The sequence below is a fragment of the Plectropomus leopardus genome, chromosome 24 (genome assembly GCF_008729295.1).
Source record: "Plectropomus leopardus isolate mb chromosome 24, YSFRI_Pleo_2.0, whole genome shotgun sequence".
In the NCBI taxonomy this organism is placed as follows: domain Eukaryota; kingdom Metazoa; phylum Chordata; class Actinopteri; order Perciformes; family Serranidae; genus Plectropomus; species Plectropomus leopardus.
In genome coordinates this window covers 13,162,372-13,190,371 of record NC_056486.1, presented here as the reverse complement: position 1 = coordinate 13,190,371, position 28,000 = coordinate 13,162,372, and the positions used below count along the sequence as shown (strand labels likewise).

The 28,000-nt window shown below is 37.5% G+C and overlaps 1 protein-coding gene across 1 annotated transcript; it reads right to left on the bottom strand.

The window, feature by feature from the left end:
• Positions 1 to 2: 2 nt before the first annotated feature.
• chrm4a (cholinergic receptor, muscarinic 4a) lies at positions 3 to 28,000 on the bottom strand. Its single transcript, XM_042513194.1, has 7 exons — positions 27,946 to 28,000; positions 5,494 to 6,092; positions 5,162 to 5,316; positions 3,394 to 3,595; positions 3,119 to 3,208; positions 2,317 to 2,586; positions 3 to 253 (listed from the first exon to the last, which is right to left on the bottom strand). Exons 1-7 carry the CDS (start codon positions 27,998 to 28,000, stop codon positions 8 to 10), a joined length of 1,617 nt encoding a protein of 538 aa, XP_042369128.1. The 3' UTR covers positions 3 to 7.

Here is a 28,000-nt window from a genome sequence, read left to right as displayed (position 1 = left end):
TCCCATCTCATCTCGTACCTATATTTTTATACTGGCACAGCAGCAGGTTCTTGAATGTCTTTTTAAATGTGGCGTTGCACAGTGCGTAACAAGCGGGGTTGATTGTAGAGTTGACATAACACAGCCAGTAGCCAATAATCCACACAGTGTCAGGGACACAAGACTGGCAGAAGGTGGAGATCAACACCATGACGTTATACGGCGTCCATGTGATGATGAAAGCCAGCAGGATGGCAAAGATAGTCTTGGTCACCTGTAGAGCAAAAGAAGAAAAGAGAAATGAATAGTAAATGAGAGCGCAGTTATCTTTTCGATACCCCAGGCATCTATTTGTTTTTGATTCAGTTCACTGTGGTATGAAAATCAATTTGCTGAGATTTAAAACTTGTTTGGGATAGTTAATCCATGAGCGTGAACATTGTGTCTGTTGTTTTGTAGTTTTAAATAAAATCTTTGTGCCTACTGGCCTGAAAATTAAACACTTTGTTTGACAAAACAATGATGCAACTGACAAAAAATAACAGCAGAGTGATTGAAATGACATAAAAGATTGATTATTTCAAGTACTGATTATAATTCAGAACTGAAATAAACTCAAATTGAGGAAAGGCAACAAGGGGAGAAGAATAATTTGAAATCACCGATTTTTTTTCCTGGCAGTAATGCTCAGTATACATGCTTTAATAACTGGGCTAAAACATGTTAAAACATTGTTTTTGTCCTTTTAGCAAGTCGATTCCTACAATCAGCTTCAACACCACAGGCCTAGTACTATAATCTCATCACACAGCTATTTGGTACGGTGGCTCTGAGAGCTCAATGCACTGCATATGAAGATAACATATGCAAATGCACACAACAAAGGCAAATGAAGAAACGTCTTCACCAATTTGACGCCGTATTTAGGACGACAATTACTGCTACTACCCGATGTATTACTTGCAATAGTCAAAGAGACTAACAAGATGGTTTAACGCCAAATTCTAATCAGTTCAGTCTTGAGTCAGAGTGGACATTTGTGCCAAATTTGAGGAAATTTTGCAAGGCCTTTTCGAGATATTGCCTCCACGAGAATGAGAGAGAGGCAATGTCTCAGTGACATTGACCTTTGACCATAGAGTTCTAATCAGTCCATCCTCTTCCACTGCTGTTGTTTTGAATTGCAAGTGCTGGAACAAAATAAAAAAAAATATGCTTTAAGATACATGCATTCACTTTAAAAGCTCAGAGGAATGCTTCAAAATGCCATCTGTCATTTTGAACACTAATGAAGGGAAGTGACTGCAACTCAACAGCAAATAATCAGCAGCTGCTCTGTATTATTGTAATACAGGTAACCTGGGTAGTCCCATCTGTAAACCAACAACATATTGTATGCTGCCATGCAAAACTGATCATTTGTTTATTGTCATGTTAAATGAAACTGCAATTTTCTATCTGGACGATTAACAAAGGTGTAGCCTGGATCATGGTATAGTTTGCTTGTGTGACCTACTTTGCAGACCAATAAATTTGATTCAACTATTAGCATTTAGTCAGAAAAGATTATGTGAGGGTAAAACTAGAATAACTTCTGATGTTTTGGATATATTTATCGATATTTGTGTGTTTTGTGTAAGAATACAAGTGGATGTTTGTGTTCTCAAGATGCTCTGAAGATATTATGCTCACCTGAATGAGCCAATGCAAGGCCACAGTGACCTTGAACTTTGACCACCCAAGTCTAATCAGTTCAAGGTTTGGTACAAGTGGATGTTTGTGCCGAATTTGAAGACGTCCCCTCAATGTGTTCTTGAGATATGGCATTGATGAGGAAAAAAACAGGTGCAAGGTCACGATGATCTGCACTTTTGACCACAGAATTTGAATGAGTTCATCCTTTTGTCCAAGTGGACGTTTGTGCCAAAGAAATTCCCTAAATGTGCTCTTAAGGTGTGGCGTTGACAAGAAAGAGACAGGCAAAAGGTTGCAGTGATCTTGACCTTTGACCAACAAATTTAAATCAGTTCATCTTTTAGTCCAAATCGACATTTGTGCCCAGATTTGAAGAAATTCCCTCAATGTGTTCATGAAATATAGAGTCTACAAGAATAAGATGGAAGGACTGACAGACAAATAACCTGAAAATTGCATGCCTCCAGCCACCGCTGTCATGCAAGACAGCATAAATACCTAATGTTACTCCCATTATTAACACTCATATATGCCTTTGTGTTCTTGCACTATTAATCAAACAACTGTTTCATGTAATATAATATGTCAGCACTCTATGTATCCATTTATGCCTCATGTATGTGCAGTGTTACATTAACATACTTTCTTTTCCCTGGCAGCCATCTGTCTTTTCCTCTTGACTTGGCTTCTAGCGATGCTTGCAAACTTTCGTGCCACAGTCCTAGGGCGGCTGATTGGTATTGAATGCCTCTCGGCTCCGTCTACAGGGGGGACTATCTCTATAGCTGTGATGCATTCGTCCCCGGCCTGCTTTGTTACAATCTTTATCTTGGACCACCTCGAGGCGGAGTTCATCTTGGGCACTGCAGGATTGGCTGTTGTCGTGGCAACTGGGTCGGGATTTGTTGCTGCCTGTAACAAAACCAAGAGAGTTTTGTTAGGAACCTTTATAGCCTAATTGTGTGACTTCTTGTAGTATGTACCATGACAAAAATGCCAGAATGATCCCTAAAAAAAAATACTTAGCATCCAGTGTTACAGTTTTTATCTATTGCTTAGGCACATTTTCCGAAGCACTGTTGAAGTTTTTAAAACACTAACAGCAATCATTGCGAGAACCTTGTGTAACAGAAATTTAAAACGAAAAATAGAAAGAATGATGCAAGGTCACAGCAATGAAAACGCAGTCACAAAACTTTGCAGATTTGTGATGGAGATTAAAATGAACAGCATGGTCAAATATGAACGTTCTCGAAAATGTGCCAAAAGAAGAGGGCAGGGAGTCGGGAAGGGGCCATTGGCTACTGTAGGCCACCGACTGATGCTCGCTTGAAGTTGCGGATTGCTGTATCGTGGCTACAAAGTTCCTATCGTAGGATCTGTAGTTTGTATTGAATGCAAAAAAAAAAGACAATAGAAAGTTGTCCAACTTTTAAACACCAACCTCAGATATCACCTCGTTGTTGGTGTTGTCCTTTGGTTCTGTGGGTGGGATAAAAGCTGTGGAGGAATCATTGGAGCTCTCTTTTTCCTCCTACGCAGATAATTAAGAAAGATAGACGGACAGAAAGAACAACAACGCAACATTAGCAATTAAAAACTAGATTAGGCACTGCTACCACACAGTAAAAGCATCCAAATGACATGAATCTATGAAGCTGTGACACTGCTGATCAGCGCATACGTAAGCAGAGATGTTAATGGTGTGCGAGCGCGTACCTGTGTGAGTCCTGGACTGGGCTGTGCCGGAGGCTGTGGCTGAGCAGCTTTTGGTTCCTCCACTCTGCCATTCTTCACAGCCTCCAGCGCAGTAGTAGTCGAGTCCAGACTGAGTTTGGGAGTAGAGCGGGGACTGGCCTGGGGACTGGTTTCATTATTATTGTTCTGCTTTAACAGGTGACTCTTCATCAAGCTAGGAGTTCTGAAAAAAAGCAGATAAGCACATTTTACAATCCACAAATGGATATGAATAATAAATTGCACATGCATTATGGTAATTTATTCTGCAGCAAATTGTGTATATGATTTATTGATGTTAATAGCATGGTGAAATGCATCTAGTGCCAAGTTGAGATTTATTGACCCATGTGGTAACTCCTCTGGTTAAACACAGAAATCTACTCTCCTGGATGTTGTAAAGTTTAAGCTGAGAGCAGACAGAGTGAGCCTTGGGCAGAATGATAGCGATACTGAGATTGTGTATTTAGCACAAACTGTCTTTGTTTGGAATATAAAGGCATTTAGATGGACGGCATAAAAGTTGAATATGGGTAGTGTATGAGAGGAAGTTTGACACTTTCTTCTGCAGCGAAAACTGCTCATCATTGGAATCCCTTGGAACTAACCAAATTCAAGCTCAGCACAGTCGTCGTCAAATATTAGTATCATATGTTCCAGGAGCTGATAATCAGGCTGACTTTCAGGCAAAGAGAGTCTGCACCCAGAGGTATTAGTTATGTTGTGGATTTGGCAAAGCTTGGACTGATCTGTTCTGTCAACAGAAAAAAACTCATTGTGAGAGCTGATTTCCCCTTTGGACTCAAGGAGTTCCCATAGACGTTTTTAGAGTGACTGAAAGGCTTGTTGTATGATTTTCACCACTACCTATGATTCTCCATATACTCAACTGGATTGCCATAGGTCATTAAAATGTGCTATTAATAGCTCTATGGTTGCCAGGGAGGTTTCGTTTGCGGCACACCTCCAGTCGACCCATTGCCAACTATGGTACTTGCCAGTTAAGGCAGATCTTCTTTCCCAGTCTGACTTGGTATTCCAACCCATCAACTCTGCCAATGTGCGCAAGGCCACTTTGCAGCCCCTTCCTCAGGAGTTAGGCCATCCAACCAAGCAATGCTAGAGCTCCACCCACCCCTAAAATGGAGGGTGTTCTCTGAATATTGTCAAAAAAGCCAGCTAGACACAGCCGTATGCTCTGTCCACATGGCTTTGTGCTTCCTTCAGATGCTTTTGTGTATGCTTCCACAATACAGTGGGAGGAGTGTCAGCTGGGAGACACTGCTTCTTTTGTCTAAACAGCATCTGTTACGTTGAGTGGTTGACACTATTCATACGCCTACTACAAGCAAAACCTTCCTGTCCCTGGTATGCTTGCAGTGAAACCCGTCTAGAAGAATGTCTTCTTCCTCAGTTGCTTTAAGGGGAGTACCTCCGGCAAGGACAGGAACACTACAGAACAGTAACCATCTTTTGCCGCTCAGGATGGACTGGGTGCGCTTACAGATGGCAAGCAAAGCCCGCTAAGGTCTGTCACATGACTGTTTTGGTATAAACAGGTGGACAGGTGGCATTATTTATGGTAAATACCATGATGACATCATGGTTTAGTGTCATAGATCCATAGCAATACTTGTAATTTTAAATTAATGCATTATAATTTCATTTTTTCCCCCCATGCTATTGTTTGTTTCTTTCACAAAGTTGTTTGTTACATATATCATTAATTTGATTACGTTGATGCTCTTACTTTATTCCTTTCTTCTCCTTCTTCTCTGGTTTGTGTTTGGAGACCCTACTCCGGGAGGCCAGGGAAATGTGGATGTACAGGACTGTCATAATAATGACAGGAAGATAGAATGCTGCTATGGCTGTCCCAAACGTCACCGCAGGGTTCGAAAGGAACTGTAGGAAAGAGCATTTGACATATATACAACGGTTTATTAGGTACACTTGTGTAGTACCTGAACTGTTTAACTTTAGTTAAAGTTGTACTGTTTAAGTTGTATTTAGTGTTGAAGGTATTAGATTATTACATACTACTAGTCTGCCTAAAGTATCAGTTGGTTTTATGTACTGTACCTGAATATAACACTCTCCAGGTGGCACTGTTCGCTGTCCAACGATGAACTGCCAGAACAAGATGGCAGGAGCCCACAGGATGAACGATAGGATCCATGCGGCCGCGATCATTAACCCCGCCATCTTAGTTGTCCTTCTCGTCGGATACGTGAGGGGTTTGGTCACACAAAAATAGCGATCGAAGCTGATGATCAATAAATTCATCACCGAGGCGTTTGAGACAACATAATCTAAAGCTAGCCACAAGTCACAGACCACCGGTCCGAGTGGCCAGTAGCCGACGATGATGTAGACTGTGTACAGGTTCATGCTGAAAACACCAATGATCAAGTCAGCACATGCTAATGAAAATAAGAAGTAGTTATTGACAGTTTGTAGGTGGCGGTTGACTTTGATGGAAAGCATGACTAAAATATTTCCTGTGACAGTCACGAAGCTCAGAGATCCCGTAACCAAGGCGATAAAAAACATCTCCAGAGCTTTGTACGGACTTCCTGCCCCGGCTCCATCATCCACAGAGGAGCAGAAAGTTGAGTCATTGGAGGACGTGTTGCATGAGGCGTTGGAGAACACGTCAGCTGATTGGATGCCCAATGACCCTGAAGGCAGAAAGAGAGAAAAAACGAAATTATAGCATGGACATTATCATAATAGTGGCTGATGACCTGTAATTTAATTCTAACTTTAAAATGACTGGAAAAGTGAGTCGGTGCATTGACACTAACCCTCGGCTTTACATTAAGAAAACTACCAAGATAATGATAGACTTTGGCTTGAAGTACTTTTTTAAAATTACCAAGAAACTAGTTTGTATGAATAAATTTAAATTTCTTGGCACTATAATCACAGTTAACTTTAATTGCAATTTTTTAGAAATGTTAATCCTGGCTCATTAGAGATGACACTTTTCTAAACAGTTTGAAAATAAGCTATGAGCAACCATTTCTTTAACGCCTCTAACTGCTCCATTGGGGACACCCATCCGGTTTTACTGCTCCTCCCCATCCACTCTGCACTTAGTCGAGTTTTGCAAATGTGAAATCACTCCTTGCAGTATAATTACTTCTCCCTCTAGTTCCCATCATTAAAACTATCCATTGTATTTGGATATCATTGTGATAGAGGTATTTTCTTTCTCAAAGTCAAAGGTGCTGACGCCTATAAGTGGGTTTCCGTTACAAATTTGTGCAAAACTTAAGCGATATTTTCGAAATCTTGCTGAAACGTAATTGCAAGATGATTTTAATTGAGTTCTGCGTCTTCTCTCGCAATGTTATTTGACTTTTCCTCTCACAATAAAATTCCAAGAAGCATGGTGATGGATGTTCAAAACATTAGGATAAGTACTAAGGATAAGTACCTCATACAACCCAACTTAAATAATTCTGAACTATACCTTTAAAAAAAAAGTTCTGATACGTGTATAGAAGAATCACGAACATAAACAGTGATGCTTAAATCTGTTAGATGACAGTAAAAACAGAAACAGAGAGGAGAAACTCTAAATAGCTGTGATTCAAGTACAATATTAAAGTACTTCAAGCTATAATAATCCAAAAAATAACAATAATAGAAATAGTAAAATAACAAAAATAGCAGGTATAAATGGATAAAATGGGGCTGTTTTTGCCTCCTTTCCTGCACATTTACCACTACTGGGGTATCATTTTACAAAAATACTAAAGGTAGATGAATGATTCAGGTTTTTTTATCTTTTTTTTTTTTTTTAAACAGCTATCATCAGCACAAAACCCACTTTAAGCGGTGAAATCCAAGAGGATTAAATTTTTTCGATTTGTTGTAACATGACTCAGAAAGTAGTGTGAATAAATAATGTGTGAGAAAGTTGTTTTACTGACGATAACCGGAGTTTATACCACTGGATAAGCCTGACTGAAATTCCCCCGCATGAGTCATGTGTTTGTGCTGATGATTTCAGCTCAATATGAGCTTCAGCGCAGCGCTCTCACTCAGCAGAGATTTTCAAGTCATTAGTCAGAGTCCCTTTTCTTTCCTGCCACATAGGTTTTTTTCAGAAGTACAGTATAAATCAATGAATTTCGGTGCATTTACAGAGCAAATATTTTGGTTCAACTGGCACTGAACCACGCGTATGAGTGTTCCTACCTACAACAAAAACCCTTTTTTTCAGGGCTGCTGAGGACGAGAGTTCAGGACCATGGAGTACAGCTGCACAGCATGATCACAAGGTTTTCATGAATAAAGGATATTTTTTGCCTCGTTTACTTAGTATGTGTCCACTAAACTATGTAGGTTTATTCAGAACAGATAAAATTCAAATGGATTATGCACACGAGGGAGTATAAAGGGAAAAAAAAGAGAAGAAATGCATGAAAAGCTAAATTGATTAGGGAAAATATTCTGCTTTTTTGAGTTTTGGTCAACTACCACGAGCATCATCTATTTAAACGCCATAGCAACAAGCGAAACAGGACACCATCGTCATCTGTAATTTGTAAATTTTTACTCTTTTTTTGTCTTAGAAAAGGCAGCTGTTAACACATGGCTAAATGAGACGACACAACGTCATCACACCAAACGCGGCGTTAAAGCCTCGTTGTGTTGGTGATGCTTACAGCCAAACATCAGCTTTTTACTTCTGGTGATTGCATTTAGGCTTTAACCCTTTGGGCCCGCTTTAATATTACAAACACTTGTATTGCTCTGTGCACAAAATGCGCTTTTTTTTTAAAAAAAAAATCAAGCATTAAAAAACATTATGCATTGAATCGAGATCATCTTTTTAACCGACGTCAGTCCTAATCATAAATTCAGTAGAAACTAGTAAAAAAAAGCACATGAAAATCAAATAAAAATTAGCTTTACAAGAAAAAGAAAAGGAAATGACCTTAAAAAGGGGGTTATTATAAAATTATAATAACTCAGTAAAATATTTGTTATTTTAATTATAATTATAAATATAGTCTATGAACATTTTCCCCAGCTTTTGTAAAAAAAAAAAAAAAATCTAAATTGACTAATTTCTTGCAATTTGCAGGAATTTCTTACTAAGTTGCTTACTGCCTTTCGCCCATGTTTTTGCAACAAATCAAACCATGTTGCTACTTGTAAAAGGTGTAGAAATGCAGCACCAGTCACGCCACTGGTGATGATTGGCGGAGTGACAATGGCGTTTGTATATGAGTTTATTTTTGAAAAGGTGACCACCTCTAACTGGACCGGCATATTATAAACCAGCTTATGGCTGAAATGAAATGTTCAAACATCTCTCTAATACATTCATATAGAATGCTAATCAAGTATATTCGCATGTGCATTTATAGCTGGCACCACTTCAAAGCCCCATGCCTATTGAAAATTAATGCACTCCCTCGAACCAATCTGTGCGGCGAATTCAATTTAGGCCATGGTTTAAATATACAGCGTATTGTTCTTTTAACAAGATGCTGAGTCAACACAGTTATTCTGTTGATATTTAAACTCATTTAACAGAGAGAGACTGGCTCTCTCTGATAACATTCAGTGGATGTATTAAGTGCAAGAATAAAACTGCAAAACCAGGAAAGTAGGAGATGAGTTCAGGGGGAAAGAGGGGAGATTCATATTTTAAACATTAAAGCAGAACTTCAATCATTCTCAACCTTCCCACATAATTTTTCTCTTTTTTAAAGTATTCTAGCAAATGGTTTTGTCTGGACTTTAAGGGTTGAACTGTTTATTCTACTACATTGACGCTAAAGAGAAATGTTTGGATTGGCAGTCCCACTGCACTAACGTGTAGATTTGCAAAATAGAGCTAAAAACATAGTGACTATGATGGTCCGCAGGACTTGGATCGAGCTAAAATGAGGAAAAACAACAGAACTGGGCACTGATACAGGACCAGTGTTCGCTAACAAGCAGAAGTCATTTTCCATGACCCACTGATTCTAAGTATGAACCTGCCAAACCCCTGGAGAGTGTTCAGCCAGTCAGCTGTAGAGAACATGAGCTACCTGCTATTACTACCTCTGTGCACTGACACTTATAGGCAATTTGTGCAAAATCGGATGAGTAATATAGTTAGAGCTCTTGCTTTAAAAAAAAAAGGCAACTGGAGCTTAAATTCTGGAGGTTTAACTGAGAAAAGTTTCTTCTGTACATTGTACGTTTAGTTTTTGGTATGCTTTTTTTATTCCACACTTTCCTGCATATTCATTGATTTGTGGCGGCCTGCCACGATTAAAACACAAAAGATTTTTTATTTTTTTATTTTTTTAAAAGATTTTTTATTTTTGAAGCTGGACCATTCATTAGTTTTTAGTGTTTATTTACTTTTTCTGCAAATTTAGTTATCTATAGGCTTGCTCCATCAGCATTTTATTGTACTTGTACAGTGACAATAAAGATATCTATGAAGGGGAGCTGTTAAAAACCATACAGGATTCTGATATACGTTGCAGTTCTTGGAGTGCAGAGCATACTCTGGGCACAGATGGAGCAGCAGAACGTCAGGCGCATTGAAAAAGAAACTTAGCCGTTCATTCTATGTTTGAAGCTGGACCGTTCATTAGGAACACGGTTGAAAAATACATATACAGAGTACAGAGTGTACTGCAGCTATATATATATATATAGCATTCTATTAAACACTGCAGCTTTCAGAGCACAGAGTATATACTTTGGGCTGTGTTTTTTCTGGGTTTTTTTTTTTTTAAATAATATTGAGCTTTTTGGATGTGTTTTTTTCTGCATCCTGTGCTTTTACTTTTAATACTTTGTGTACATTTTCCTGATTATACTTACTTTTACTTAAGTACCATTTTCAATGTAGGACTTTACTTGTAACAGAGTATTTTCCTAGGGCAGTATTAGTACTTTTGCTTAAGTAAAGGATCTGAATACTTCTTCCACCACTGCATGTGCAACATATATTCACCGCAAAACCCTGCACAAACTACATGCAGGATGATACCACACAAACACACACACACACACACACACACACACACACACACACAGATATCTAGAATATAAAAAGGTTGTTTTTCTTTTCATTTTAAATAAGCTAATGAAGCTACTTGACAACATGAGGATATAACGGTGTCATTAGCTCTCTTCTCATTTATGCATGCAGGCCTCACCAACTAGACCAAAATACTGCACGATCAGTGCATGCATATCGCATCACACACACAGACATTTACACATACCGACCAGCATATAACCATAAAAACACGGATGCACACACGATCACACACACATACGCAGCTCCCTTGGTACCAGTTCAACCACAGCAAGGCATCAGCTGAGAGAGCAGCTGTGTTTAAACATGTATGCAATGTATCTGCAGTGTTTGAATCATGTATGTGTATCCTGCCTCTCTATGACAGGCCAATGATATACTACATTTATGCAGAGAACTGCAGTTAGCTGCAAATCTTAGTGTGCTGTTACAGAAAAGCACATTATTGGTTTTTAGAGAGCCTCTGCACAGAAGAGACTGTAAAAAGCCGAGTTGAAACACTCCAACTTATACTGCAAAAATCTTCTATAAAAATTAAAGAATGGTTCAAATCATGAATGGAGCTAAAACTTAATTTTTTTTAAAGAATCCCCCAGATTCAAAAAAAAGAAAATAAAAAAAATAACCAAAAAACTAAAAATAAAATACAGAAGAAAAAAAAAAAACACCCCAAAAAATTTTCACTAACCAATAAATGTCAAAAATAATTTAAAATTTGTAATTGTTCATCAAAACAATTGGAAATTATTGTCATTATTGTATTAACAGTTTGGTAATACAATGCATTACAATACAGTATTTTTTTTTACATTTTGTTATTTTTTTATGCAAAAAACTATTAATCAGTTAACTTAAATGTAGAGAAGTAAAAAGCACAGTATTTCCCTCTGAAATGTAGTGGAGTAAAGGTATACTGTTTTATCTGAAATGATTTTTTTTATTCTTTTCACTTTTTAATTTTTTTTTACCCCCCTTGTTAATTTTTTTTTAAATATTTGTTTATTCAACCATTAATTATTTGATTGTTTTTTTTAATGAGCTTTCAAACCACCCAAACCCCTGAGGAAATTTTAACCAAAGTTGTTTTTTAAGTGGGAGTATTTTGCGTTTAACCCTCACTAAATAAATTTTTAAAAATTAATTAATAATAATAAAAATAAATAGTAATAATACTACATGGAGGTGAGTGAGAAACTTTTTCCTTTTTTTTTTGTAATTTGGTTTCCAAACTCGGAACACAGAAGATAACCACAATACAAAATGGCATGTAAAAGATTTGCAGTGGACTTTAGGTCTAATTATAATCACACCACGGAGATCTGCTGACCCTGCAGGTTAATTAATGTCCTGATAATTCATGGAACACAGGTAAGAGATCACGACTGCGAAAAGGACCCAATGTGCTGCTTGTAATCATCACGCTTACATGTTCTCCCACAGCAGCACGCAGCCACAGGCAATGCAATTACACACAATCGCAATTCACATGTGCACACATGGTCACTGTGCAAACACACTTTAGAGACATAATTAAGCTGCGAATTGTAGCCTCCTGGTTGTTTGTGGAAAGTAAGCTTTTCCAGTTACGGACTCAAAGCTACACAAACTGATTTTTTTTTTTTTGGATGCTGAGGAGCAGAAGAACTGGACTGTCAGCACAGACACGTTATCACACTTGAAGCAGTTTTTGTGTGCCTGATTATGAATTCAAGTCCAATATTGACTCTCCATCTGGTTTGGACTTGAGCAAGTCCAGAGGAAGATTCGGTCTGTCTGCTGATTGGTGGTGCACGTTGCTGCTGCGGGGAAACCAGCATCATGAAACTGATGAGACTTAACAGACAACCGAAATAATACCTCACATAGATCAAAGAGATTTGAGGATTTAAGACATGTGACTTGCACAGCAATAACTTAGTTCCACCTGCACACATATACTGTCATATATGAAGTTAGTGAGATTTACTTGGGCAACTGGGGCTAAAATTATCCCTACATTTATGCATTATACATTAAAAAACCCTCAAAATTCAAAATTATTTAAGAAAAAATGAAAATACCCCCAAACTCAAAATTCTAAAAAGAAAAAAAACAGAAAAAGAACAGAAAAAAAAATATTTTAAAAAACTAAATTATCAGAAAAAAGGAAATACAAATGATCAAAAAATATTAAAAAGCACACACACAAAACCCTCGAATAATGTTAAATAAAGAGAAGAAAAAAACACCCCCCAAATTATTCAGAAAATAAAGAAACTGAAATTTTTAAGAAAAAAAGAATACTAGAAAAAAAAAAACTATTAAAATGTTAAAAGTGAGATAAACATAAAAATATATTAAAAAAACAAAAAAAAGAAAAATGAAATGCAATTTAAAAAAAATAAAAAAAAACAAAAAAAAACTTAATGTTTATCAAAACAATTTGCTAACAATTTTCGGTCAACTCACTGGTCAACTAATCGTTGCAGCTGTATTTGTAGGAACAGTTTGGTAACCTTATTTACTACAAAAGCATATTTTATAAAACTCTTAACAGGGTAAAAGTATAAAGTGGCATGAAAACAAAACTTTCGTGTACCTCAAATTTGTACTTAAATACAGTACTTGAGTAAAGCACTTGTGAAGAAACAAAAAGTTGAAGTATCATGAGCATATCTTCGTCAGAGAGCTCGCGTTTTGTTGCAAAATCCAACATAAAATATATGCATATTCATCCCTGTAGAGCTCTATCAATATGTATTTATTATCTATGCGTGCTGAAATTCTTTTATAATATAGTCGGAGTAAAAAAAAATTTAAAAACCCAATGAAATTAATGAAAAAATTCATTTTAGGTCAGAATATCATTGAGTGGCTTTTGAAAGCTATTGAGCAACATTAGTCGTGTTATGTTCTAAAAGCCACCCAGAGCTCTCTAAATTTTTTATGCATCACTCGTGTGCCAAAGGGAGCTAATTCTGGATACAGGGTCTATTGTTTATGTAATACTCTAGTTACTGTACTCACAGTTTGAGGTTTTTTTTTTATGTAATCATGAAGTAACCTCGAAAACGAAATTAAGAGATAAAAAAAAGACATTTCAGTTCCAACACAAGGACACCCCTGCACACAGAACACAACACTCGGCTTAGATCCTCTCCGAAAAACACACCACACAGGCTGATGAGAGGCACTTTGCCATCAGTTTCATCACCATCATCTTACACACTCATGTATACATGAACAGCATTCCAACAACAAGGCCGGAGCCAGCGCGCTCCTGCAACATTTATGTCTTCCTAACATTGGGCGTTCACACGCACAGTCAACAGACACAGCAGCCAGCACTCTTCTGAAATATTCATCTAAAATAGACATTATATTAAATTATACAACTGAAGATGTTGGCGTGTTTCATTCCGCATTTACCTACTACGGCTGCAGAACTGGAAAAGTCGAAAATATGTGCAGAACAACACGGCAAAGAGTCGCTCTCAAACAGAATGTATGAAAATAGAAACCCACGAACATTTTTATACATTCAACAAATCCTGTAATAAATGCTCACGGAGGTTGATTTAACTCTATGTTTTCGTTTGAGACTAGAGTACGGCAAATGGATCTGCACCAATGAAAACAGTCAACATTTTTACTTTTTACTTGAAACATATTGCCATAACTTGAAAATATGTAAAATATTTCGTAAAAAATATCTTGTAAAACACGGAAAATATCAAAAAAAAAACTTTCTTTCTCGTACGAGAAACTTTCTTGTTGAAAAAAGAAGGAAAAAACAACAAAACATTCTTGCTACAACTTGCAAAAAAAATCTTATTATAAAATGTAAACAACAAACAAGAATCTTGTTGTTTTTTCAAATAAAAATAATTAGTAAAAATGTGAAAAAATCTTGTCTCATAACAATGTATTTTCCAGGTTTTTACCAGATATTTACATTATGATGAGATGTTTTCCTATTATAACAAGAGGCGTTTCTTGTTATAACATCTTATAACATGCAAATATCTGTAAAGTCTCGTAAAAAATATTTTATTAAAACATTAAAATCTTGTCATAACATGAAAATATCTTGTAAAAACGTGAAAAATATCTTGTTATAATGAGACACCTTCCATGTTTTTACCTGATACAGTTTTTTTTTTTGTTTGTTTTGTACCGACAGTTGTACACTGTTGTACCCTGCTGTTTGTCGGATGTGTGTTTAGGTATGGAATGCTCTATGATTTCTGTTTTTCTCGTCTTTTTTCCATCACCTCCTTCCCAAAATGTCCCGAGAGAAAGGACAGGTGAACGACAGGGTGACTTTCTCTGTCATACCTCAACGCTGAAATCAAAACACCCATGTTGAATTTAGAAGAAAAGGCTCAAATAGTAGAGGAAGTCTAAAACGGTCCGTGGGGAGGAAAGAAGCCGGTCGGGCAGTTTTCCAGCAAACAAGCCCCTGTGGGGCCGCTGTTGTTGTTTTGCTGGAAGTGTGGACGCGAGCAAACCGACAGCAAGCCCACAGCATTATCCTCATTATTGCTCCATTGTGGGCTTTTGTGTGCAGGGCAGTCCTCGGTGAGCATAAACGACCAGTTACGCCTGTTAAGTCAAGATCACAAACAAATGATTATGCTGCAAGCACCAGAAAAAAAACCATTAAAAAATAAAGAAAGTCTATAATCACACGGCTTAAAACAACCGTGCCTTATTTTTTGTAGCTTTATCAGTTAAGATGATATTGTTCTCAGCACAGGAGCTGCTGACGCTTTGGATTGCTTAAACTCGCTTCCTCGATATTAGGCTTGTAAGTTTTCATAATTACATTCCGATGACAATTAAACTGCTTCGAGTGTTACATCCAGAGAGGACGTTTCTTAGAGTTATTGAACCAATACGTTTATGTGTCGCGCTGGATTCACCTAGAGGCTGAAATTCACCCAGATGCTGAAATTCAACTAGATGCTGAAATTCACCTAGATGCTGAATTTCTCACATGCATTGGCTAACAGAAGCATCTGTAGCTGCAGCAACACAAATAAATACAGAAATCATGCACTGGATAAATATTATTTTCATCCACTTGTGATGAACGTTTTTGCACTGCACAACCGTAGTATCACACGACCAGCTCACAGAGCACCCTGCTTTACAAATTCAGATTTTTTCATAGAAAACAGAGTTTATAAAATATGTTTTGATAGAAGTTAAATTACCCAACTGTTTATACAAGCAGCTGCAACCATAAATTGATTTATTAGACGGAAAATTAATTGCCAACTATTTTGATAAACATTCAAGTCATTTTTTAAATATAATTGTTGAGTTGCTTATTTTATATTTTTGAGTTTTGTGGTGTTTTATTTGTATATTACTTAAGTATATAACTTAAGTTACTTTTTTTTTTTTTTACTTTTAAAACGTTGTACTTGTTCATGAATATGCATAGTTATTTTTACTCAGGTAAAAATTCCAATGCAGGATTTTTTTTTGTAACAGTATTTTTGCAATGTGGGATCTACCGTGTACATTCATAGTATTAAAGTAGTATAGTATTCTCCTGATGTCTATTTTCTGTGTGTTTACTTGCATGTTTTCATGAGTTTACATGTTTAGCTTAGCATTCCAAAGTACCTCTCTTCTTCATAATGAAAAATCTGGAGTATTAGACTCGCTTTGTGTGCCTCATAGGGCTCACTTGACTGCTCTGACATCCATAATCCCCAAAAGTGCTGCTGTACCAGCTGCTAGGCAGTGCAGACTTGCAACAACACGTGGGAATCTGGAGAGAATTTCTGCTCTTAATGCAGAGTCACAAAGAGATTTAGGGTTTTTACTCCAGTAATGTTTGGAAAAAACATATTGACTTTATTTGTAACAAAATTATAAAGTCACTTGGCATCATCAGCAAACTACAAAGTTTTCTGAATGTTTTTTGTGTATTAACTTAATATTATTCCATGATTTATCTGACTAATAGTAATATTGATTGGGCAAATACATACCCCTCTAATCTTCGAAAACTATTTGCAGAAAATACGATTTGTAGGATTGGCAACTCTCTCATCCTCAAATGAGATGTTCCTCTTCAGATATGTGTATTTGTACATAAATGCATGCCTTTACTGTCTTCTGTGTAATCATCCTTTAGCCATTTCTTTGAATTTAATTCACAAATTAATTCATATAATATTAGACACGTCAATCAGCTTCACCTTCCATTTTACAAAACAAAACGTGGTCAGTATTCCCTCAGATATTGTCGTGCATGGATATAAAATGATAAAGTACGCGTAGTGAGAGTTAAAACAAGGAAATTACATTTAAATCATGATGTTTAACTCATTGAGTGCCATTAACGTATATAGACAACCCTCTCTGCTTAATGAGCCACAGTTGCCCGAAGTGCAAATGTTGCAACATCTGCATGTTGTTCATTCAACTGATCAATGCCTGATTAAGAAAATAATTTCAAAATACTTAACTAAATGCTAAATACTGACGCTAAAGTTAACTGTTAATTAAATTAGTCTGAGGTCGGAAGAAATCTGTTAGTGTCCGCCTCTATATCCCTCTCTTACACCATTTTTCCTTCTTGCTTTGTCACTATGCCCTCCCTTTCTCTTCATCTCTATATCTCTTGCCTCCTCTTTATCCTTTGGTCAAGCCACTGGTTTGTTCTGTGTGTGTGTGTGTGTGTGTGTGTGTGTGTGTGTGAAGCAGAGACAGAGCGAGATTTACCCTCACCCCCAACATCATAGCAACGCCAATCCATATTTCACAGTGCAGGGCCAGCAGCACTCTGTGCGACTATGGATATGCATGCAAGTGTGTGTGCTGCATGAGTGTGTGTTAGCAACATTAGCTATTCTATTTGACACATTCGCACTGGAACGGAGCTTCTCTCCTTTTCTAGCATGCATCTGAGTCCTTAGTTACATACATTTTGCTTGTAACCTTTTGGGTTTTTCTTTTTCGACTTAATTTAGTCCAGTTCCGCAAGAAGCCACGTGGCTAAATGTTATGCTCTCAAACTAATCACTGGTACTTGCCAAATTCTCAAAATCTCGTCATCTCGCCCTTCAGCCTTCCCTTGATCCAGTGCAAGGATGGAGCAAGTTCTCTACCTTGCACTGGAGATGCAACCAAAGTATCTTAGGTATCTGAGTATCTTAAATTGCGAGTACAATGCTGCGTGGAGCATGCTGGAGAGCTCAGTCACATTTCTTTTTGCCTGATTTTCTATTATGCCTCATAACATTGACATTTCAGCCTTTGCTCCCTAGTCTGCTTACCTTTGTTTGACGACCTTTAGCCAGTTTTGGAAATTTGCCTTCTTGCCAATACCATCTTGTCAATGCTTGTCCTGCTAACTGGCTATTTGTCCCATATCGCCACCACTCTTTGGTTCTCCAGCGGGCTCATGCCATTTTTGAAGTACATTGTGGCGACCCACAATTGAGGCAGATAATAGAGTTCAAGGCTGCTTGCCAGGTATGTTCCCAGTGCATGCTTTAGCCCTTTAAACCCCTTCCAATTTCCATTGACCGCAGCTCCACACCTCACTGGACTTCACCTCCCTCTAAGGGTAAAACGAGACAGACATGCAAGAACCACCGAAACCAACAGATTATTTCTAAAGTTACTCAACGTGTTCTGCAACTTTCTTGTGATTAGAATTATCTCTTAGTATAAATGAAATTCACAAAAGGGCAAGGCCTACCATGCCCATTGCTTAGAGAGCAAAAACTCTACTAAACTCTACTCTCTAAATACACCAGACTTTCTAAAGATCTGCAGGACCCGTTAAAATAATGATTTGGTAATTTTACTTGCTCAACTGGTTACAATATGTACTTATGTAAAACATAAGTAGAAAGGTAGAAATTAAGGCTAATTCCACACATAAGCCTGTGGCAAATAAAGCTCCAGTCCAAATAGTAGTTGTTGACATAACATTAAGTATTTGAGATTTCTCAGACAATACTATATTGTTACATTTTCTAAACATCCTTCTGAATCTTCATTAGATCTACTTATTAGCACAATCTCTTTAAATTAAAGATGGGTGAAAATGAATAAAATATGTGCTATGTTAGCACAATCACTTCTAATCCTACCAGACTAGTCGTTTTCTCTAGCTTTGAACAGTTGGCACAAATCCGCATCTGCCTCTAGTCAAACCCCTATCCCCTAATTCCTCTATCCCCCCTCTGCATCCTACCCGCTCTCTCCAACTTTACATCCCTCTGTGCCCATTCTGATGCCAGCTCACAGCCAATGTGCCAGTAACAACATCTGGGGCTGATACATACACATCCATACTCAGACACACATGCACAGAGATGCAGTATATGCAACATGGCAACTGCAATATCCTCAAAAACTAGGCCAATACAGGGTGGAAACAGACGATGACAGCACGACTGCAGGTCTAAATCATGTTAGCCGCACTATAAAGGCTTCATTAGGATGGTACCTCCCACAACCCGTACCCAAAGGAAATCTTTTGAATTAATATCACTGAATAAAATGTGGGTAAAGAATTAATCTGACTGATTGACAGCCTAGAAATCAGCTCTCTACTCCCATTTCACTCTTCACCTACTATTGGAAGCATACGTTCTCACACTGGGGGGGACCCTACTATTACTCATATAGATGCAGATTATTTTCTTGATTAATCAATTATTCATTACATCTATAAATTTATTGGACCTCAATGGCTGAGAAATGAAGCCAATGCAGAAGAGCCAAAAACTGTTTCCCAGATTGGAGCTATGGTGTCTAAAATAAGCTGTATATCAAAAGATCTAGTCAATGAAGTGTTTTTTGGGTTGTGTTTTTTTTTTAACAAAGTCAGAATTGTGGAAGCCGTGTTTCACTCAAATTGATTTAATATTCATAGGAATACATTTCAGAATATTGTTTAATAATGACATCAAGTAAAGTATGATTCTGGATGAATTAAAATGTAAAGAATATTTGTGATACTCATAGGTATCATTTGGATTCATTTTAACAAATTTGTATTTTCTACCAATTTTCATTTCTTCAGTTTATGAGTCAGAGTGGAGGTGGGAACATTCTCCCATCAAATTTGTTTTTCAAAAATGCCAAAGATTTCTTAGAAAGTGGCCTACGCCTTCTTTTGTGCCTAAAAAATGTTAGTAAATGAGGTCCCTGGCCAGATGACATCCCCTCCCACCAACATATCTGTTCCCACTCTCTCTCAACAGCCTTGCAGTTTATCACACACTCCTTACCAGTTCGTCAAAGTTCCAAAAAGCTTCTTGTCTCTTCTGTCTACTATATGCATGTGTATGTTACCTTTAACCTGGCTTCTGAAATATGTTACTTAGCCTTAGATTCTCTTGCCTAACCTTCGTCAGATTAGTTTGCTTGCATGGACTACCTTGCCAGTTTTGACCCTTATATGCCTCATGATTCGGATACCTGCATTTAAGACTATACAGTGAAAGAAACACGTAAAAAGTGTTTAATACGGCAACTTAAATGTATTTAATACTTGGCGCAGAAGCCTTTGTTTGCGAGGACAGCTTCAAGATGCTTCCTGTGCGATGCAACTAATCTCCAACAGTGTTCAGGTGGGATTTGGCCTCATTCCTCCGCACAAACAGTCTTTAAATCTTGAAGATTTCGGGGGGCCCGCTGAATCTTCATCTTCACTTCCTTCCACAAATAATGGGTTTAAGTCTGTGATTGACTGAGCCACTCCAACACCTTTGTTTTCTTCCTCTGGAACCAATTGACAGTCTCTTTTGCAGTATGCTTTGGATCGATGTCCTGCCGCAAGGTCTACCCACATCTCATACTCATCCTAATCCTCCAGGTGGATGGCAACAGATTCTTCCCAAGAATTTCATCCATTCACTCCATTCATTTTCCAATGGATAATTTTCATACCACCATGATTTCATGTCTTTCTAGAGCTATTTTTTAATTGGTCTTTGCTTCTGTGCAGAGTCAGTTGACGATGTTCCTTTGACTTGCAGAAAATGGTCCTATTGGTACTGTAGGAACATTTATTGAGTATAGTTGAGAAATCCATTGGTAACCAGTTCCAATACTATGATGCTCGACAATCTTGTTGCAAAGGTCTTGGTAGAAGTCTTCGCCTTGATCCATCATGTATTCAATACTTTTTTCCTGTCATTGCACTTTATTGCACATTATGGATTGAAATGTTGTTTTTTCTTTTTCTGTATAGTTTAATACCAATGTCTGGTCTACATTTCATATGAAAAGTCAACAAGTTCTCATCCCAAGTCATCTTATATTCCTGCTTTGTCAGAGGACTTCCCCGTCTACAAATTATAAAATACTGTTTCCGTTGGTGAAGTTTCAGGATGCAACTACAGCATTCATTGATGGATCATGCAGACGGGACAGGTGTTGTTTGGCTTATCAAAACACCACAAACTGCTCCGTCCACCCGCATTCTCAGCTGCACCAACCGGTGGCATATCATACAACTGCAAAAGTTGGTTTCTGGCATCGGGATCTAACACTAACACACACAAAATGTTGACATACTGAATACTTACTTCCTACACTGTATATTTGTTAATCAAACCTCTGAACTAATCCTGTATGGCGACTGGGTTGTTTGGGTTGCCCGTAGTTCCCAGCCATGACACAAACACGTGATGTTCATGATTATGTAAATGGGGGATTTGACTGTTGAAAAATGAGCCATGAGACCACCTAAACTTCAAAAAGAAACAGTCCAAGAAAAGAAAAGCGGGTAACTTCAAAATCTGGAGCGAGTTCACAAAGTATGTTAAAGCCAAGAACAAGGAGCTGCGAGTAAATTTTTGGATCAGAATCATTCAGGAGAATAAATCAAAAAAGGTCAGAAAAAAAAGGAAAAAAACTGATCTAACCAAAGGTAAAGAAATGGGGTACTGCCTGAAGTGGAAATTATACTTGCAAGCGGCAATATCACAACTGGGCTGTAAATCCCTTCAGAAGCATCAAAGAAGCTTCAGAAGTCTCATAAGTGTTTCATCCTTTGGAAGACACTTTAAAGGCAATCTGTGATGATCCAAATGTACACAAAATGTAAGCAGCGCCACTGAAATTCAAACTCAAGATTGGAACCTGTGCTCACTCCCAGAATAATTAATAGGTCTGCAGATACAGGGACCGGCGCTGTCAGCCACTAACACAACGGAAGTGTGCTTTCTGTTGCTGTGAAAGGTGTTTATCCCTTCTTTGCAACAAAAATTCCTCATATAATACACTTTTCCAAATATCACCAACTGGATCTCAAGCATCCATGAGATAATAAACCTTTAAAGGGTCGTGGGGGTGAGAGTTCATTGAAGGGTCTCTTTTCAATCTACTGTGCAATGTTACAATCACCCACCACAAAAAATCCTCCTCTTTATTCTGCAGATTGTTAAATATTTCATCAAAAAAATCTGGGGTCATGCAAAGTTTAGCAGAAGTTTAATCAATCTTTTTCCTAAGCGTTCGCTCTCTCTCTCATTCTTTGCTTCTTCCAACTCCATCAGCTGACTATGAAGGGCGGAACTTTGATCTCGCCATGATGCTCATGTGCCAATCATATGGTTGCTTTCGAACTTTAAAAATGTTCTCGTCTCTGCTGCCCGTCACATCGGCCCGTTCTTATTCCAACTTTGTAAAATACCACCGCTTTGACAGTGCTTTTGACGCAAGCTCATGATGGCGAAAGCAACCTTTGCGTCAAATTGAAACATCGCTGGCTGGCAGATGAGAACACCGCCGGACAGAACTGGTTGTGATGTTATTACACGCTGGCAAACAGCAAGACAGAACCTGCTGCGTCACTTGAGAACACGGCCGGGTGGAAACCATCGCGTCAGTTTCCTAGACTTTTTTCAAAAGTAAAATCAAATTGTCAGAGTTTACTGTGACAGCTGTGTAATACTAAACTAACTGGAGTGAACATAAACTCCTGACAACCGTCGGCCAGTTAAAACTACATGAAGCAGAAGGCAGGTACAGGACAGCAAGAATGCATCTGCCAGAGATGACCACAGAAACATTCATCTCAGAGCTGAGTGCAGACAGAACGAAACAGCTGTCAGGTGCATGTAACTGAAGCACCAAACTGTCAGAGCGGTGACAGAAACGGAGAAGATTTAGGCTGCAAGTGTGATGAGGAGCAGAAAGCCAGAGTGGCATCATCGTACAGAGCAGCCCATCAACAGCTGGAAATAAGGGAATATGTGCAACTCTGACTGGTTATGATTTATAAAATACAAATAGATATTTTCTAAAAAAAAAATGTGGACCAACCATAGACTGTAGATAAAGATGGACAGCATAACAGCTCCCTCAAAGTGTAGCTTTTCAATTTGGATCGCCCCCTGGTGTTTGGCTGCAGTATAGGTCATAAAGCCCGCCCCTTCATGTTAGTGAATGGGACAAACTAAAAACTCGCCAAATACATTTTTTCCTAAAATAAGACTTCTGTCACTTAAGGTAGTTTACTAAGTTATTAAATCATACAATTATTGCTTCTACTTTATTTATATACAGTCTATTCTGTCTCCATAAACCACCATTGTCAAAAAGACGTCTGTAAAACTGTTGATAGGGCACCTCGAACTGCAAACGAGGTCAATTATGACTTTTCCTGTAATTATTTTTTGATCTATGGAGGTTTGTAAAACTTAGTAAACCTAGGAGATTGAAACTTCTTTGGTTTTTGTGCTAGAAAACTGCATTGAGCTCAACAAGTGCCAACTTGGCATCCGGTATCTGGTTATTGTTATGCATCCATGAGTTATGTGCTGGACTATTTATTGACCAGGGATAGGGATATACTGGAATCCATCACTGGTTGCCTGGCAACCTCCTCATGATGACAAGACTCTAGGCATAAAAGCAAATAAGTGCATTTCCCAAAATGTCAAACTAGTACTGTGAGACTTCACATAAAAACACAACAACTGGCGTACTGTGGCCTAAGATTATTCATCAGACTGTGATATTTAACCCTTTGAGCCCTGAGCAAATAGGTTTGTGTTCTTTAATGGGGACATAAACAACCCCAATTAAAAAAAATTGAACAATCTCTTTAAGAAACTGAAAAACAAAACCAACATGGCACACAGTAATGTTTAACACAAGAAAAAGTATTAATGCAATCTTTTTGTTTTGACCAATCTGACAGAAAATTAACCTAACAGCCCCCTCTAGTGGAGCCAGCGCTAGACAAAGCAACTGTGGAGCAAGACTGCAAATAATATATAATAAGAAACAAAACGGCCGAAAACAAAACATTGTCTTTGCGTGGATTATTCGTACATGCAAACAGCAGATCATCCTCTACACCCACAGTGTCCTCGTCTCAGTGACAGGGAGCTTGAGTCTCTTCAGTCATGTGTCAGACAAAAAGAGGGGACATCACCTGCGCAGGCTGGCAGTCTTTACAGCATTTAAGCAGTGATGTGATATTCTGAAACCTGGGCTGTGCTGGAGGATTTATAAGCTGAGCTTCTGACAAAGAAGAGAATCACAGTGCAGAGTGAAGATGTACAATAATTGCTTATTTAAAAGAAAAATCTCCACAAATCGAATGCTTTTTCCCTCTATTTAGGAATGCACATGCCAAAAAAAGGCATGTTATACAACTCATGTTGAACAGCAGGTTTACATACATGGAAGAAAATCAGAAATGACTGATGAAATGACCCAAAAATTATCAAGAAATTAGTGAAAAGTATATGAAAATTACCTGAAAATTAGTAAAAAAAAAAAAATAAATAAAAAAAATAAAATATGTAAGTATGGAATTTATAGTTTTTTCCCTACTTTTTTATTTTGTTTTATCTAGAAATTTCTCCCTATTTTTAATTTTTTTTTCCCTAGACATTTTCCCCAACCTTTTCGTTTTTCTCTAGACATTTTTCCCTAATCTTTTTCATTATTCCCTAGATATTTTTCCTATTTTTTTTTTAATTTTTACCAAGAAATGTTTCCTTTTCTTTCCCTATTGTTTTTCCCTTTTTTTTCTTTTTTTCCCTGGACATTTTTCCTACACTTTTTTGTATCTTTTTCCCTAAAAAAAATCCTGAGCTTTCTATAAAAAAAAAATTTAAAAAAAGTCTAAATTGACTAATTTCTTGCAATTTTTGAACTTTTCGTACCAGGTTCCTCAATGCTTTTTTTCCCATGTTTTTGATAGAAATCACACCAGTGCTCATGGTTCAAAGGTTAAGTCATGCTGATGGAGATATAAATTAAAAATATGTACACTTGGTAATAATGGCTGTTAGTAGCTTAGAATTCCAAAAGTATGGAAGAAACACACTCGCTGAAATCTAAAAACACACATTTTTCCTTACTTTAGCATATGCATGTTATCATGCATGCACACACCCACAGCCAAAATTCTTCATCCGCACACACAACTGTATAAGTGCACACACTCACACTAACAAACGCGCCTCGCCGCCACAGGGAGCTGTTCTCTGCAGGAGGAGGGATGTAAATAGGATAGAATTAGGAGAGCAGGAGGAAGAGAGGAGACATGCAAGGTAAGGAGAGGGGAGCAAGGAGAACAGAAGAGCTGCTGATGGAGGGGAGGAGACAGGGGAGGAATCACAGAAAATGGAGTAGAGGGGGAATGTTACATCAACCCCCTGATGTTTTATCTGGAACTCAGCGCTGTCAATCATTTCATCATATGGAGTCTGCAGCCCTTTTCTATTCCCACAAAAGAAAAGACTTCTGTAACCACGTATTACCTCGCTCACCCATCCTGCCGCTCTGTGGATGCCATTTAAAAAAATACTCAGAATAAAAGGTCAGAAAAGACGCGTAAGTGCGCACATGATTAAGATCTTCAATCACATACTATTGAGTGACAAGAAAATTTGAGACCCCAATTCACGCGGATGCGATCAATACGGCAGTCAGTCAATAGGACCTCTGATAGACTGTTAATTGCTGTTGACATCGGTGGCGGATCTTCCTGCAGGTGTCATAGGCGGCCAATTAGAGCCCAACACAGACATTGTTGGCATTCAAAAAAAAACGTAATATATTGACGTCAGTGGAGTCATTAGGCCTGAGCGTCTCCAGCCCTGAATGTTTTATAAAAAGCCCCAGATCTAGTAAGATACTACAGTATAGAATAGTATAGTGTAGTATGGTACAGTACAGTATAGTACAGTATAGTATGGTAGAGTGTAATGCAGTATAGTATGGTATAGTATAGTATAGTACAGCAAAGCACAGTGTGGTTATAGTATAGTATAGTATAGTATAGTATAGTATAGTATAGTATAGTATAGTATAGTATCGTATCGTATCTTATGGCATAGTATAGTACAGCACAGCAAAGCATAGCATGGTATGATTATGGCATGGTTATAGTATAGTATAGTATAGTATGAGTATACAACTTGAAATGGCTTTGTATTTATTTTACCCCCCAAAATTTATTTTCTTTTATCTTAATTTTTGCCTTTTTTAAAAACATTTGGCTTTTTTTCCCCCAAATTTTTTATTTCTCGAAACATTTTTGGGCAATTTTTTTATTTCCTTCTAAAAATAACTTTAGTAGTTTCAAAAATAAGAATAGGCCTAAGGGACTGTTCTTTATTTATCAGAGAAATGGGGTGGTGTGGTTTTTTTAACTACCACTTTTATCATTATTGTTATGTATTTATTTTTTTTATTTGTTTTGACTTATTTGCTGGTTTTCTGCGCTGAAAATGCTCAGTCCAGCACTGACATTTTCTTCTCTCAGTTTTGAGGCAGTTGTTTTAACGTTGTTGGACCACATCGTAGAGTCTGTCTTATATTTTGCGTCTCCGAACATTATGTGTAAATGAGTTGAAAAATTTTTATCACGCAAAGAACGAAAGCAGCTGCCTCTGCACAAAATGAACATCCTAAGTCAGTAAATATCACTGTCTCCTCATTAAGTGTCTTCTCATGGTTTAAAAACTACATTTCCCACACTTCTCTCCTCCTCTCTCAGTATCTGTGTGTCTCCCACGCCTAATATTTCAGATATATTCACATTATGTTGTCAATTTTTGCACTTTCTTCTCTTTTTTCGACCCTTCGCTTTCATATTTCACTAACGACGTGAAAACGGGAGATGAGGTGCAGAAGGAGAGGTGCCAGTGGGAAAAAGAGAGGAGAGGGGGAAGGAGGAGAGGAGGAGTTTATTCAGGCTTTTTAATCCCTGAAAACCTGATTCTGTTCACCGTTTTTGTCTTCTCCTCCCTCACCGCCTCCTGTCTTCCTACGCCCCGTTCTCCTCATCTTCATTTTCTCCTCATCTGCCCCCGAGGGAGAGCTGCTGCTGTCATTGTTTGGATTTAACAAAACATTTCTTAAAAATTAACCATTTAGACATGGTTGTGAAAAAAACTGCCAGCTCTTTTCAACATGATGTCGATTACCGATCATGTGAAGGCAAAATCCTCACATATTTGCTGCCTCTAAAGCATTTATTTCATTTTTTTATTTTTAATTATTAGTCAAAAATGAGGGAAAATAATGAATAAAGAATGGAGAAAATCCTCCTCTCATTGAATTATGATTTAATTATTCACTATTATTCAAGAGAATGCTAATACATAATGTTTACCTCACATCTTCACACTGTCTGCTGGGGTGTGAGACTATTGGCCGTGCTATTTTGTTTACGCTCCTTAATAATAAAAAATTATTTTACTGTAACTGTTTGCCTCATTTTGTTTGACACATCCAGGAAACTTGTTTTTGATATATATATATATTTTTTTTTTTACTATTATTTGTGATTTAAATTATAATGATGATGATGACTATTGATAATAATTTTATTATTTTAGCTTTAACGTCAACCTAATAAATGTTAATAATTAATAATTCGTATTATTATTAGAACTATTATTTATTTATTTTGATTTTTTAAAACCATTTTTAATTATTTTACCTTTTCTTAACATTAACCTAATAAATGAAAAATATATAATAATAAAAATAAAAATTAAAAAAATAATAATATTAAAGACTTGGATTCATATAGTGTCTTTCAAGGCACCCATGGTTAAGACTAAGAAAAAAAATTTTTTAAAAAGGAATAAAAAAATTAAAATAAAATAAAATAAATACCCAAAAAAAAACAATATTTGTCTGATGAGTGAGCTGGAGCTGAGCATGTGTTGAATGCATTGTTGGCTTTTGCATGCCTCACTTTACCAGAGTGCATCACGGTAATTCAGCACTGTGAGTGAGAAACAACCACCAGATCAAAGTCACTTTACGCACCTTTCCAGGGTGTCACAAACCCCACTGACGATCGATCTATCTGATGGCATTTTCCTGACAGTGTCACCTCAGAAAGAGCCTACGTGCCGTCTCTAGTCATGTGGAGTTATAATTTAACCAAAAATACTCCAAAAAAAAAACTGTGCGCAAACCCTCAATAACTGTGTGCGTGCTGCGTATTAAAATGCACTCACCATTGAAGTTCCAGGGAGGCTGAAGCCCCCCGACTCCGTTACTGTCGTTACTCAT

What these genes read in the sequence shown, in the direction of transcription:
- chrm4a (XM_042513194.1), bottom strand. Translation starts at nt 28,000, where the DNA reads ATGAGTAACGACAGTAACGGAGTCGGGGGGCTTCAGCCTCCCTGGAAC. An exon ending in GCCTCCCTGGAACTTCAATG is followed by an intron (nt 6,093 to 27,945) that starts GTGAGTGCATTT and finishes TTCTGCCTTCAG; the next exon opens with GGTCATTGGGCATCCAATCA. An exon ending in CCAGTCCAGGACTCACACAG is followed by an intron (nt 3,209 to 3,393) that starts GTACGCGCTCGC and finishes TTATCTGCGTAG; the next exon opens with GAGGAAAAAGAGAGCTCCAA.